General features: G+C 22.5%; 7 protein-coding genes across 7 annotated transcripts; 6 read left to right on the top strand and 1 right to left on the bottom strand.

Annotated features, from left to right (window-relative positions):
- Positions 1-1092: 1092 nt before the first annotated feature.
- Positions 1093-2264, top strand: SRAE_0000017200 (Lipase, class 3 family-containing protein; the record flags this gene model as incomplete). Its single annotated transcript, XM_024646026.1, has 6 exons — positions 1093-1308; positions 1353-1562; positions 1606-1737; positions 1786-1904; positions 1945-1986; positions 2036-2264. 6 exons carry the CDS (start codon positions 1093-1095, stop codon positions 2262-2264), a joined length of 948 nt encoding a protein of 315 aa, XP_024500251.1.
- Positions 2265-2344: 80 nt separating this feature from the next.
- Positions 2345-3376, bottom strand: SRAE_0000017100 (WD40/YVTN repeat-like-containing domain and WD40-repeat-containing domain-containing protein; the record flags this gene model as incomplete). The annotated part of the gene is made up of 3 exons (XM_024646025.1): positions 2345-2697; positions 2755-3284; positions 3330-3376. 3 exons carry the CDS (start codon positions 3374-3376, stop codon positions 2345-2347), a joined length of 930 nt encoding a protein of 309 aa, XP_024500250.1.
- Positions 3377-3555: 179 nt separating this feature from the next.
- On the top strand, positions 3556-4950 carry SRAE_0000017000 (Zinc finger, PHD-type domain and Zinc finger,FYVE/PHD-type domain and Zinc finger, RING/FYVE/PHD-type domain and Zinc finger, PHD-finger domain-containing protein; the record flags this gene model as incomplete). Its single annotated transcript, XM_024646024.1, has 1 exon — positions 3556-4950. The coding sequence occupies one exon, from the start codon at positions 3556-3558 to the stop codon at positions 4948-4950; it is 1395 nt and encodes a 464-aa protein (XP_024500249.1).
- A 1646-nt stretch (positions 4951-6596) lies between these two features.
- Positions 6597-7142, top strand: SRAE_0000016900 (Globin family and Globin-like domain and Globin,structural domain-containing protein; the record flags this gene model as incomplete). The annotated part of the gene is made up of 3 exons (XM_024646023.1): positions 6597-6700; positions 6744-6969; positions 7014-7142. 3 exons carry the CDS (start codon positions 6597-6599, stop codon positions 7140-7142), a joined length of 459 nt encoding a protein of 152 aa, XP_024500248.1.
- A 652-nt stretch (positions 7143-7794) lies between these two features.
- SRAE_0000016800 (Diacylglycerol acyltransferase family-containing protein) lies at positions 7795-8696 on the top strand (the record flags this gene model as incomplete). The annotated part of the gene is made up of 2 exons (XM_024646022.1): positions 7795-7964; positions 8009-8696. The coding sequence occupies 2 exons, from the start codon at positions 7795-7797 to the stop codon at positions 8694-8696; spliced, it is 858 nt and encodes a 285-aa protein (XP_024500247.1).
- A 716-nt stretch (positions 8697-9412) lies between these two features.
- On the top strand, positions 9413-12794 carry SRAE_0000016700 (Fsh-Tsh-like receptor; the record flags this gene model as incomplete). The annotated part of the gene is made up of 5 exons (XM_024646021.1): positions 9413-9870; positions 9921-10283; positions 10341-12144; positions 12199-12312; positions 12372-12794. The coding sequence occupies 5 exons, from the start codon at positions 9413-9415 to the stop codon at positions 12792-12794; spliced, it is 3162 nt and encodes a 1053-aa protein (XP_024500246.1).
- A 519-nt stretch (positions 12795-13313) lies between these two features.
- SRAE_0000016600 (Hypothetical protein) lies at positions 13314-14979 on the top strand (the record flags this gene model as incomplete). The annotated part of the gene is made up of 6 exons (XM_024646020.1): positions 13314-13584; positions 13694-13715; positions 13772-14080; positions 14135-14627; positions 14674-14835; positions 14875-14979. 6 exons carry the CDS (start codon positions 13314-13316, stop codon positions 14977-14979), a joined length of 1362 nt encoding a protein of 453 aa, XP_024500245.1.
- Between the last annotated feature and the right edge of the window lie 67 nt (positions 14980-15046).

Here is a 15046-nt window from a genome sequence, read left to right as displayed (position 1 = left end):
TATAAATTAGTCTTTAATCGAGTATCTAAAATATAAATGTATTGGCACAAAGAAATTGAAATAAAGCACAAGCAATAGTTGCGGTTAAATCTATAAATGACACAGGGATATAGTATAGTTAAAAGTAAAGGAGGTCGATAAATAAATTTTTCATAATTTGTAAAAAAATTTTTATTCCTCTGGTTATTTATAATAATATGATTTAAAATAAAAAAAATCGGTCATTAAGATGTATTTAAATAAGATAGTCAATGACACGGATATAAAAAACAAAATACTAGAAAAATAGAGAAAAATTTAAATAGAGTATTCAAAAAAAAAACATTTCATTAAAATAATTATATAATACAAAAATTGTCTCAATAATATTAAAAATGAGGCAATTATTGAGACGTTTTACTGTAAATAAAAAAAAAAGTTATTTAATATCCTATAGTTACAGAACATTTAAAAAAAAAATGATACTCACTTAATATTTTGGTAAGATGTATATTCGAAGAGATCTTTCATAGTATATACAACAAAATCCACTAAGTGTTTTATATTTCTCTTTGATTAAAACTTTTTTATTAATATCCGTTTTCCACAATGTGTATACCAGTTTAAATATAAAAAATGTAATAATGAAAATATTTTTTATCAAGATAATCGAGATTGTTTTCAAAAAAAAAAAAAAATGTTTTATCAGTTGACCTTTTACTTTATATTTTACTAACATTAAAGTTTGATTTTTAAATTTGTATTATTAAAAAAAAAGTAGTAATCAAATTTTTTTTAAATAATACCATAACTACAAAATTAATATTGGTAATCTAAGAATGAAAAAATAACATAAAAACACACAGTGTTAAAATAGATCCAAAAATATTACATATTGTGAAAAATGTATGTTTTCTGAATGTATATAAAATTTAATAAAAAAAATTATCATATTGTAAGAAAATGATTGGTTAAGTAAAAATATAATTAATGTTTATCAAAATCCGGTAAGAAAGTAGTTTAATGATATGTAATAGGAATTTATTTGTTATCACTAAAAGGTAAAATAATATAAAAATGTTAAATTTATGTAATAAATTATAATTTTTTACAATGAAAAGTTTTATTGCATTATTATTACTTTCTGTGGCATTAACTACTTATGGAGGTATTATAAAAAGGCTTAAAAATTTAAGTGAAAAAGAAGTTAAAGCTTACTTCGATTATGATGCAAGATATAGAATGATGCCTTTAGGTGGAGCTGCTTATGGACAAAAAGATAAAGTTCAAGATTGCTTAGATAATGTATATGGAGCTGGAAATGCAACAGTAAGTTATAATTAAGAAAATACTATTATTATTATTTTTTAAAGGTAACAAAGATAGTTGAAGTTGTTTGTGATTCAAGTGAAAGTGATACATGCCAAGGATTCACTGGTGTTAATCATGTTGAAAAAGCTATTATTGTTGCTTTTAGAGGATCTCAAGGAAACCTTCAACTTTTACTTGAAGGATCAGATGCTTTATTTAGTAAAAAAGCTAATTGGATAACAGGAGGAAAAGTTTGTCATTACTTTGCAAATGTATGTTGTTAAAATATTAATCAAATTGTATATAATATTTTAGGCTTTCAATATGATGTGGAATGGTGGCCTTAGAGATGATTTCTTGTCATTAAAGAATAGCTATCCAGATTATGAATATTGGTTTACAGGACATTCATTAGGAGGTTCTTTAGCAACACTTGCTGCAGCAGAGGTATATAAATATATAATATAAAAGTAATTAATTTAATATTTATTAAAGGTTATACATGCTGGATATGTTTCAGCTGATAATTTAATTGCTATAACAATGGGTGAACCGAGAACTGGTGATCATGAATTTGCAAAAAAATATGATCAAATTGTAAAATATAACTATAGGTAAATAAATAATAATTATTAATTAATTGTTCTTTTTTAGAGTTGTTCATAACAACGATCCAATTCCACACATCCCATGGGAGTAAGTTAAATTTTATTGCTATAAATAATATTAATAATAAATATTTAAGATTTGTTGAATATCGTCATCATAAACAAGAAGTATGGTATAAAAATGATATGAGTGTTGGTTCTCCATTTATTATGTGTCCATCAGACGAATCAAATAAATGCAGCAATAGTGTACTTGGACTTTCAGCAACTGATCATGCTGTATATTTTGGTAAACATATGAATAATTTTGGAAGAGATGGTTGTCCAGGATTAACTGTTCCACCACCACCACCAGGTGCCAATTAATTATAAAAATAAATAATTATATAATTAATATTTATCTCATAGTTTGAAATTTATTCAATTTGTAATATATTTAAGTTATTTTAAATATTTTCTAAATGGTATAAATTTGAAACATCAATTATATCCCTAACAGACGTTAACAAAGGTAATATTGGATGAAAGTCAAAATCATTTATATTATATACATGACGAGTTTGAATTAATTTATCTTTATTATCAGAACACTTTAGTACTTTTGAAAATTTCTTTACCATAAAATCTGTTCCATATAAATAAACATATATATAACCATCAGATACACTTTTAACCTTAAAAATGGGACAATTTATGTGTTTACTGTATATTGGAAGACAATTTTTTGGTGTATAATAAGATTTTAATTCAAAATTCGTAACTAATTTTTGGTTTCTTATATCATAAATATTACAATTACCTATATTTGTAGTGATAAAAATATAATCATCTAATAATTCAATTTGACCTTTCATACATTTATTAACTTTTTCACCAAATTTACTATCCTTTAAAAGACGTAAATCTTGAATAGATATGATACCAAAATTATCACATGAATAAATAAGATTTTGATTTCTGTTATCCCATTGAAAATCTAAGATATCATTTGATATAAAATTTTGTGTAACAGCACCTGCTTCTACATTATAAATATGAATTGCATTAAGCTGTTTACATGCAATTTTCTCATTGTTAATTTCACTAGGATTCCATAAAATTTTATCACAATAATTTAAAAGTTTAAATGTATCTACAAATTGATTGTCTAATGTTGCTATTGTCACTTGTGATGAATTACTTTTATCCGATTGTAATAATAAACACTGTAATGTTCCATCAAACGGATATAATATAATTTTACTAATAAAATCATTTACTGATATAAAATCACAGTTTTTTTTATTTTTATTTTTATGAAATTTACTATTGAATTCAATAACATCATCTTGAGTTTGAATTACAGGAATATTACATACATACCCATTATCAGTTGAAAAAGAAAAACTAAATTATTTAAAAAAATAATTTAAAAATAAAAATTATACTTACAATTGTGGAGAACAATGTGAATATGCTAAACTTGTAATGGTTGACATTTTAAATTATAAAAGAATAAAAACAAAACATATAATTCGTGGTAAGAGTAACATGACTCCAATATATTATAAACATTTTATGTTAGTTAGAATATAAGTTACACATTTAATAATATTTTTATTTAGTTCTAATTTTGTTTTGTTTTATTTTTTTATATTATATTGTATTTTTTAATCAAATGAATGTTAAAACCAGTCTACTTAATGAAAATCAATGCCAATTTATGAACAAAAAGAAAAAATTGTTACTTGCACTAGATATTTTTACCAATGAATCAATAAAAGAATACTACAAAGAGTTTTGTTCAACGTTTGGTTTAATTATGAATAATGCAGATTCATTTAAATTTGGTTTTGCATCAGGATCTAGAAAACAAAGTAGAAATACAACACCAAGTGAAGATAGTTCTTCATTAGAACGTTGGGAAAATAAAAATGAAATTGGTGTTAAATTTTATAATATTAAAGAGTTAGATGAATTTATAGATTATTTTGGTGAAACTGAAGAATCTTCTTTAATACATATATGTATAGCAATATTAAATGATTCAGATTTTCAGGGATTTGTGGACACACAATTTAAAGTGATTCTTTATAGAAATTGCCAATTAAAAACATATATTGTTGATTTATTCAAAAGTCTTCCATTTGATTATTATGATCTCAGTAAGTGTTTTAGAAAACTTCATAATATGTCTCAATACAAAGGAGATTTAAATTATTATGATATGGATATATCAAAAAAAAAAATTCATCTTGAAATATTAGCTCTCATTAATAGAATAACAATAAAAATGAAAAGTATAGCAGAACTTTATGGTGCACGTATAGCATTATTAGAGGAATTTAATTCTAAACTAGCAAAACAAAAAATTAAACTTACAAATGTTACTCATGATGTTGATGAAGAATTAAGAAATGCAACTTTAAATGCATGCCATAAAATGGCAATGGATATGACAGAAGAAAATGAAATGTTTAAATTATTTTCACGATATAGTACAATTAAAAAAATGAATGAAATAGATATTTCTGATCTAGAAGATGATATGGATGAAGATGAGGAAGATGAGACATCAAGTAGTATAAATGATATGGAATATGAAAGTGGAAATATATCAACTGTGATACAAAGTCCTGAATGTTGTATAGATATACCATCAACTGGGTCTGCTCTTTCTATAACACCAATTGGATCACCAAAAATAGATACAAAAAATGTTTTAGATATAACTTCAATAAAAAGAAAACCAGGGAAATTTAAAAAATTAACAAAAGGAGAGGATGATATTGAAATAGAAGGATTAACAAGACGTATAATTGGAAAAGGAAAAAAATCAAATCAATTGGATCTTGCAACACTTGCTGAAATGAATGCTGCACCAGATGAACCACGTTATTGTTTATGTGATAGAGTCTCCTATGGTGATATGGTCGGTTGTGATAATGAAAAATGTACATTAGAATGGTTTCATTTTGAATGTGTTGGTCTTAGAACTAAACCAAAAGGAAAATGGTATTGCCCACTTTGTAGAGACGACAAACCAACATCTCTTAAAAGGGTTAGAAATTAATATTCTTAACATATATAGACAGAAAATTAGCAGCATAGATTTTTTCTATTACTTTTAAGTTTTTTTTTTTTAAAACTTTTCTAAAATAAAAAATTACGTTTTCGTATAAATTCTATATCAAAAAGTTTAAAATTAATATTTGTTGAAAAATAGAGATTTAAAGTGATTTTTAAGCATGATATAATTTAAAAGTAAAAAAAAATTGAATAAAAATTTGTGATGTTGACTTTTTGTAAAAAATTCGAGGATATAAATAAAAATTTTAAACTTGATAACTTTTTTCTGTATTCTAAATGGTATGTCTTTTTTTTTCTTGATATACATTTTAAAAAAATCATTATTTTTTTTTAATATATTTTATACTTTTAATAATCAAAACTTTTTATAAAATAATTTTTTGAAAATAATGACAACAGGATGAATTAAGTAGTTTTGATGTTTTTTTTTTATATAATGATATCACTAGGAACAAACATTTTATTTTTGAAATATAGATTACAAATTATATATTACTATTAAAAAGTTTTAAAAAGCTAAATTAAAAAAAAACTCTAAAGATAATTTTTAAAAAAAATTGTTTAAGAGATTCTGTTGACTGTCTTTTTAACAAATTTAAAAAGAAAAATGTTGTTATATAATATATAAACTATTATATTTTATATAAAATCTATTTTTGATAATATATAGAATTTTAAAAATATTTTAAAAGTTTTGGTAGAAAACTATGAATTTAAAAATAACTATATGGTGGTAAATTATTCATTTTTTGATGCTCTTTAAAATTAACAGAAGAAAAAAAATATTTTTTCTTATCAAACATTTGGTACCAAGTGTATTATCAACTATCAAATTTATTCATTTTATAAATTTTTGTCTTTTTTGTACAATTATTATTGTTTCTATCGAAATGTACACAATATTCTTTTTATACAACTTTTAATTGATGTTTACCTCATAATAATTTTTTTTCCTTGTTGTGCTAAGGTTAAAATAATTGAAATTTATTATTGTATAAATATTGGTCGACCTTGTAATTTTTTTAATTATTGTATTAAATAAAAAAATTTTTTTTTTAATTTAACCTTCAAAACAATTTTGAAAAATTTTTAGTAAGCCTCATTAATCCATTAAGTTATATAATGTATAAAATAAACTTCAAAATAGTATTATTAGAGTAAATTGCATTTAATAAGAAACTAGTAAAATATTTGAAACATAATAATATATTGTATTTATTTCCGTATTTTTCTAATACATTATAGTGGTTTGATAATAATAATGATCAAAGACTAAAAAAGTGTTTGCCATTTAGTTCTCAAGGCTTCGTGCAAAATATGAATTTTAATTTCTTTTAAAATGTTTGAGTGATTGTGTAATTTAAACACCACTACATTTTTAACAATTTTATCAAAAGTTATTTAATGCACGTACATCACAAAAGAAGTTTTCTTAAGTGTATTATTTTGAAAATTAAAGATCACTATATATTTTCGTATTTGTTTTTACTTGATTTGCTGAAGACCGCCTATTTACTTGTTTGAATTATCTATATAAGTAACTTTTATTACTCATAAATAAACACTTTTATAAATGTTTGTTAAAGTTTTTATTTACATCTAATTATATTTATTTTATTTTAGTAAAACATGAATAATAGTGAAATTAAAAAGATTACTAGAAAATCATTAGAAGCTTTAAAGCTTGATGATGAAACTGCAGTAATTCCACATGGAAAAGATTTTTACAAATTGTAAGTTATTATCAATGTTAATTTGTATATTTATTCTATAAAGCATGTTTGGAAATTATCCACAACTTCGAGTATATTTTAAAGGAGCTGAAAATTATACACCAGATCAGGTAGAGTCTTCTGAACGTTTTGCCAAACAAGGTGTTCGTATATTATTAGCTATGCATTTACTTGCAACTTCATATGATGATCAACCTACTTTTCTTGCATATACACGTGAAACTGTTAATAGACATCGTATATATAAAATGCCTGAAGATCTCTGGGATGTAAGTATTAAAAAAACTTATAATAATATAAAATAAAATTATAGGCATTTTTTCCTCTTTGGCTTGAATTTTTACAAACAAAGGGTGTCGTAACTCCAGAAGTTAAAAATGCATGGACTGAACTTGGCAAGACTTTTACTAAAGAAGTTCATAGACATATAAAATCATTTTAAATGAAAAATTTACTTTCATTTTTTAGAAAAATATTCAATTTTTTTTTTTTTTAAATTTGTAAAATAATAAAGGTTTTTATATCTATAAAAAATTATTATTTTAACAATTTTTTTCAATTTTGTAAATAATAAAACAAGTTTTAAAGTATTTAATTAAAAAATATATTTTTTTTTAATTTTTTTGTTGTTTAAATTAGTAAAAGTTTTAGAAAATTAAAAAATATTAATTAGTTAATATTAATGAAAATATACTTTACAGATTATAAATTTTTTTTTTGTTTAAAATAACAATATAAAATGATTAAATTTTTCACAAGTTTGTTAGTTAATATATTTGATTCTGTCAATTTAATAAGATAAAAGATCATCATTTAACATAAGAGATATAATATATAAATATATAACTTGCTTTAAAATGGTCACTTTTATGTTACTCTTTTTTGTCATATTTTATTAATTTTTTTTTAATTGATAAATGTCATTCACTAAAATTGATTTTTTTAATATTAAATGGGTCCCATTGAATTTACCATTTAAAACAAAATTACAATTACTAGCTGTAATATTTTTTATATTTATTTGGTTAATTTTACCAATTTTTTGTATATGGGTTCCATTTTATATTTTTTTTTATACTTCAATATGGTGGACAATGCCTTTATATTTAATTTGGTATATTTATGATTTTAATACACCAAGAAATGGATCAAGAGTATCATATAACTTTCGTAATTCAAGAATATGGAAATATTTAGCAGATTATTTTCCTATTAAATTAATAAAAACTAGTGAATTGAATCCTGAAAAAAATTATATTATTGGGTATATTTAAATAATTATTTTTCTTTTTTTTTAAATTTTTGTAGTTGTCATCCACATGGTATCTTATCTATAGGATCTTTTGTTACTCTATGTACAAATGGTACTAATTTTATGACAATGTTTCCTGGAATAAAATCATATTTGATGACATTACATGCTCAATTTTTTCTTCCATTTAGACGAGAAATTGGAATAGCACTAGGAGGTATCGAGGCCAGTCCAACATCTCTTAAATATCTTCTAACAAAATGTGGTAAAGGAAATGTTGTTGGAATAGTTTTGGGTGGTGTTCATGAATTATATGATGCGCATCCAAAAACAAATGTTTTAAAAATAGGTAATAGAAGGGGGTTTTGTAAATATGCTTTAAAATATGGAGCTGATATTGTACCAATGTATAATTTTGGTGAAAATGATGTATATGAACAAATTCCAAATGAAAGAACATCATTTATTCGTCAAATTCAAATGAAAATTTGTCATAAGTTTGGATTTATTCCACCAATTATACGTGGTAGAGGTATATTTAATTATTCTTTTGGTATGCTCCCTCATCAAAACCCCATTTATTGTGTTATGGGTAAACCTATAGAAGTAATACAAAATGACACACCTACAGAAGCGGAAATAGAAGAGCTCTATCAAAAGTACATAGATTGTCTTAAAAAATTGTTTAATAATTATAAATGTGCTTATGGTTTATCAGAAGATGCAGTTTTAGATATTTATTAATGTAAAGAAAGGTTTTATTAGAATTTTAATGTTTCTTTTTATTATAATATATATATATATAAATTTTGAGTATAACTTTTAATATGAAAATAATTGAATAAGATAATTATGGAGGTCTAAAATATCAATCAAACATCTTAATAGTTAGATTTATAAAATTGGTTAAATAATAGATTGTCATATAATTATTTCTTGGTATCTAATAAAAATTTTTATTTTAAAATAGTTGACATTTTATGAATCATATTATGAATAGAATTGTTAATTTTATATTTATATTTCAAACATTATTTTGTTTAATGAATCGCATATAAATATTATATATACATATATATATAAATAAGTAAAAAGATAGAAAAAAAAAATTTTTTTTTTACATGAAATTAAGAAACATATTGACTAATATGATTTAAATTAGGTATTATTTGAAATATTCTCGTAAAAATTTATCTTTTTTTCAATTATTTTTTATCATATACATAATAATCATAGCCATTATTACTTTACACAATTGCCTATACTGATAAGACCTCTAATTCTTCTATGATTCCTTATCTATACTTTTTAATCAACACAAAAATATATATTTGTGATCGCGGTCATTTGATATAAGAGACTTTGTCTACTGCTATCTATCTTACAAAACAGCTTTGCCCTCCGTAACTTTGCATGGTGTTGTGTATGATACATATCTGAAAGTGACAAAGATTTTGTGAATGTCTGGTATGGAACAGAATGCTCCGAGTAGTCGGACATATTTAATCAAATTTAAAAAATATTTTATTATATTTTTCCTTTCATTCATTATTGCTTTTCAAATTTTTAAAGATTCTTACTATTCCTATAATTCCTATATTGATAATGAATTACTACATAAAGTAGTTGTATCAGATGTGGTATGTAAAGTACTAATTGCTGAAAATAAAAATGTTGGATGTAAGTATCATGAAAATAAATATAAATGTTGCTTATTTGGAAATGACATTGATTCAATTCCACAAAATCTTACACAACAATTAAATAAATTAATTATTTTTAATACAAGTTTATCAAATATAAAATTTAATGATTTAAAAAGATATCCACGTCTTGAGGATTTGTATATATCACATTGTAAAAATCTTAATATTATTGATGGAGCTGTCTTTGATGGTTTACAGCAATTAAAAAATCTGTACGTAACTTTTAAATATTCCTATTATATAACTATCATTCATTTTTCAGAACAATTATCAATAATTTTAATCTTGAAGAAATTACCGGAGTACTATTTAAGTATAATTTTCGTATATCAAGATTAATTGTATCAAATAATGCATTAAAACGTTTACCAGGAATAGAAATGCCTTTACAGCATAGAAGTATGGAAATAATTGATTTTTCTCATAATCAAATTGAATATATTGGTGATCGACATTTAAAAAATATAAGTGCAAAAATTGTTAAATTAAATAATAATGAACTTAAAGAAACAGGATCACAAATTTTTGCAAATTGTAAATTTGGTAAACTTTATATGAATGATAATCCTGAATTAAAAAGAATGTCAAAAAATGTATTTGATAAACTGGATCATCTTTATTTACTGTAGGTTATTTTCATATTAAATGCTTCATTTAATTTTATTGATTATTTATTTTGTAGAAATTTATCATCAACTTCTTTATCAGAGTTACCTATAACTGGGTTAAAAAAATTGAAAAGGTTATCAATAAGAAATACAGAAAAGATCAAAAAACTTCCTCCTATTCTTAGTTTTACTAGCTTAGAGTATGCTGATTTTACTTATCCTTATCATTGTTGTCTATTTAAGTATGCAAAAAGAATCATTGAAAAAGACAAAGAAACATTTATGAATAATTATAATGAAATTCAAAAAAGAGTTTGTGAAAATAATGAAAATGATAAAAATAAAAGAATTCATAGAAATATAAATGATATTAGTATTGAAAAACATATTTTTGATAATGACATTAAAAATCATTCTGATTATTTATTAACAGAAATTTCTTCAAATTTAATTGATGATGATGACAAAAAATTGATTAGTTATGATGAAGAAATGAAAATTGATGATTGCAATAATAGAGCTGTACTAGATTTTTATCAAAATATTACATGTAATCCTATGCCTGATGATTTAAATCCATGTGAAGATATAGTTGAATATCCATTTCTTCGTATAGTTATCTGGATTGTTGGTATATTAGCTATTGTTGGTAATATTGGTGTATGGATTGTTCTATTAACAATTAAAAATAAAAGAATGAAGCTGCATTATATTTTTATGATGAATCTTTCACTTGCTGATTTATTAACAGGATGTTATTTAATTATTCTTGCAATAATGGATTATTTAACAGCAAATGAATATTACAATCATGCTGTTGAATGGCAAACTGGATGGGGATGTATGGTAGCAGGATTTTTATCTGTTTTTGCATCAGAATTATCGATAATATCAATGTTTATGATTGCTTTTGAAATTTATTATAACACAAAATATGCTTTTTATGGAAAATTAATGAGAGCAAGATTAGCATATCCAATGATATTTTTTGGTTATGCTTTTGCTATAACAATGGCAACATTACCATTATTTGGAATTTCATCTTATCAAAGGACATCTATATGTTTACCATTATCAATACAAAATCATTGGGATCAATTTTTTATTATATTTGGATTATTTTTTAATTTATTTGCTTTTATAGGAATGTTATTATGTTATGTATCAATTATAGGAATGGTAAAAAATTTATCAACACCAAGACCTGAAGAAGATAGGCAAATATTAATAAGAACAGGATTATTAATAGTAACAGATTTATTATGTTGGATGCCAACATTATTTTTTGGAATAACTGCTGCATTACATACACCTTTAATATCATTAACAAAAGCAAAAATATGTCTTATCATTTTTTATCCAATTAATTCATGTGCTAATCCATTTTTATATGTTTTTCTAACAAAAGTAATACAAAAAGATGTAAAAGAAAAAGCATTACCAATACTTTCAAGATTATCTTTAGGACCAGATAAATCATCAACATCAAATAATTCTTTATCAAGATTTTATAATTCACAACCACCTGATCAAATGGGATTAAATGTATCACCAAGAAATTCACAATCAAAAGAATTATTAAATAATTCTGATATTTCATATGTAGAATTAAAAACTATAAAAATTAATAGTTCTGAATCATTATGTAATGGAATTATACATAATCCACAAAACTATTATCCAAGAAAATCTAGTAGAGTATCATTTCAAGATGAAATATTAATGAAAACAATTATTCATTCAAAAAATTGTCCTACTCATAAAATGTCTGTTGGACCAAGAAAAAGAGTTAGTGCAAAGCCTGAAATGAGTGATATATCTGAAAATTCAACTAGTCTTAATTTAGAAGATATTGAAAAACAACGAGATAATGACAATGTAAGTTAATAAAAAAAAAATTTTTTTTTAAAATTAAATTAATTAATATTTTAGAATAATTCAAAAATAAAATTTTCATTAAAAAGTATTTATCGTAGTGCTTTAAGAAATACGAGTATATCTTCATCAAGAAGAGATTCTGGTAGAGGTGAATCAATATCATCATCGGTAATTTAAATAAATTATATATTAATTATTAAATGTATTAAAAATTAATTTATTTTTAGATATCACAACCATCTAAAGGAGATTGTATGTATAGTGCTTTATTTCAAGCTGCTAATGCAACGGCTTTATTAAAAATTAATGGATATGAGGAAGAACCTATTTTACGAGAAAACAATAGAAATTGTGAAAAATTTGACAAAAAAAAAATAAAAAATGAATGTTTAGAATTTTTAGATGGAGAACAAATAACAGCATATGATACTAATTATTCAGAGGGAGAGTTATCTGATGATGAAGATAGTCCTTCTGAAGAACCAAATCAATTATCTTCTTTACCTTCACCATCATCATGCTTAATAAAAAAACATTGTTGTGAAAATATAAAAAGAAGGGCGTATACATTAAGTTATACTCAAAGAATTCCAATTTCTACATTACCACCACGTCTCAAACGATCTCGTACTTTCTATATAGGTTCATAAATATTATAACTTCTCAAAAAGTATCTCATTCTTCATTAAATATAATACTAAATAACGTTTATTACAATTACTTATTTCTCCAATTCTTTTAATTATATATATAAGCTATTATCTATACACGCCTTCTTGTTATATATTATAACCTTTTTGTTGTTCATAAACTTTTATCATATCATTTATATATTTTAGTTAATTGAAAAATATTATACTACTTAATGTAATGCATATATAATATTTTTTTTTATTTAAATAAAATTATGAATCAAAATAAAATATGGAATAAAATAATTTTTCGATTTATAATTTTTTTTTTTAATATATTTATTTAAGAAAATTAATATAATTATTATTATATTTTATTAATATAATTATTGATATTTAACTACAAATTCATATTATATTAAATTTATTACCTGCTTAAATATATTTACATATTTTATTTCTATAATATAAAATATATTAAATGTTTTAAAAATTTTTATATTTTTATGACATTTTTTTTTTATAGAAATAAAAATTATGAAATTAAAAAAAAATCATACAAATTATAATACTCCTTCATGCTCTGTAAAAGTTTTCAAATTTAAAGAAAAAGAAAGATATCAAATAAATATTATTGATAAAACAGAAAAAGATAACAGTAATAATACTGCTTCAGTATATTTATCTACAAATGACACATCTGGAGATATTAAAGATGATGAAAATGATAACCTATTAATAGATTGCCATAAGTCACCTAATCGAAAAAGTAGTGGAACAACAATTTTAGGAGAAACAAAATATGCAGGTTTTTCAAAAAATTTATCTTGTATAACATACCAATTAAAGTTTAATATATTAATTCTTAATATTCTTGGTTTTTTTCCATTTCAACCTAAAATTCCAAGAATAACAAGAAAAAATAAGAGAAGAAAAGATGTAATATTTTTTATTCTAACATTTTTTTTTATTACACTAAATATATATGTTTTAAGAGGAAATATAAATTTAGCAATAACTTTTTTGAATCGTTTTGGACTTTTTTATTCTCTTACTGCATCTATTATAATAACAGGAATTAAACCATTAATTAATATAATATATATGATAATATTTATAGAACGATCAAAAATGCATACTGATATGTTAAAAAAGATGGATGATTTAGATCTTAGTTTTAGATCAGCTTTTAAAGTTTCTCCAAATGTTAAACCATATAAAATTGTTTTTATTTTGGCAATATTAATTACAATTATTGTCACAACTACATTAAGAATTATTGAACATGCAGCAACACAACAAGGGTAAATTATAGCATTTATTTTTTTAAAAAAATTTTCTTTGTTATTAAATTTTAGAACATACTATTTTTCAAAACAATTTATATTTAGTCTTATTGTTATTCCTCTTTTATCAATTTGGAATTTAATTCCATTATTATATTATGAAATTTGTAATCGTCTTGTACGATTTTGGTGTAGAAATTTAGCACAAAATATTGAAAGAGAAACACAAAGTAGAAAATTTACTATACGGTTTTATTATGAACAATTTCTTAAAATTACTAAACTTCAAAGATCTATGGGAAATACATTTAATCCATTTATATTTTTTTGCCTTGCATGGTCTTTAATTCTTCTTTGTTTTACAATATATCTATCAACAGAAAAAATTGATAATTTAGTTGAACCATTACCTGATTTATCAAGAAATAATATTTCTGAAAAAATTTCTAGGAGAATATTAACACAACGTGTAATTTTTACCTTACTTTGGACTGCTGTTCAAGTTGTTTTATCACTAATAAATATATTTGTTATTTGTGCTACAGGAATGAAAACAAATGAACAGGTACATTTTTTTTACTTGTTTTAATTATTAAATATTTTTTTTTCAGACTAGAAAAATTGTTAATGCAATTCTTGGTGTTGTACCAATAATAGAAACAGAAAGTGACAGATTTCAGGTACAATGTTTTATACATAAAATGCAAACACAATATATATGGGGAATGAATGTTTGGAGAACGGTACCACTAGAACGGACCACATTTTTTACTGTATATTATATATATTTTTTTATTAATTAATTATTTTAGATAGTTAGTGTTATCGTAACATATTCTGTTTTACTTTTCAAGTTACAAGAAAGTAGACAAATTGCGCCTTCAGTTCAAAAAGGAATTAATATAACACAATCATAATTATTATCAATTTTTTTATTAATATAAAATATTTTAATTTTTAAAGATTCTATATTTAGAAAAAAAA

The sequence above is a fragment of the Strongyloides ratti genome, scaffold srae_scaffold0000001, assembly GCF_001040885.1.
Source record: "Strongyloides ratti genome assembly S_ratti_ED321, scaffold srae_scaffold0000001".
In the NCBI taxonomy this organism is placed as follows: domain Eukaryota; kingdom Metazoa; phylum Nematoda; class Chromadorea; order Rhabditida; family Strongyloididae; genus Strongyloides; species Strongyloides ratti.
The sequence above is the reverse complement of the archived record's forward strand: the minus strand, read 5'-3'. Positions and strand labels throughout refer to the sequence as shown.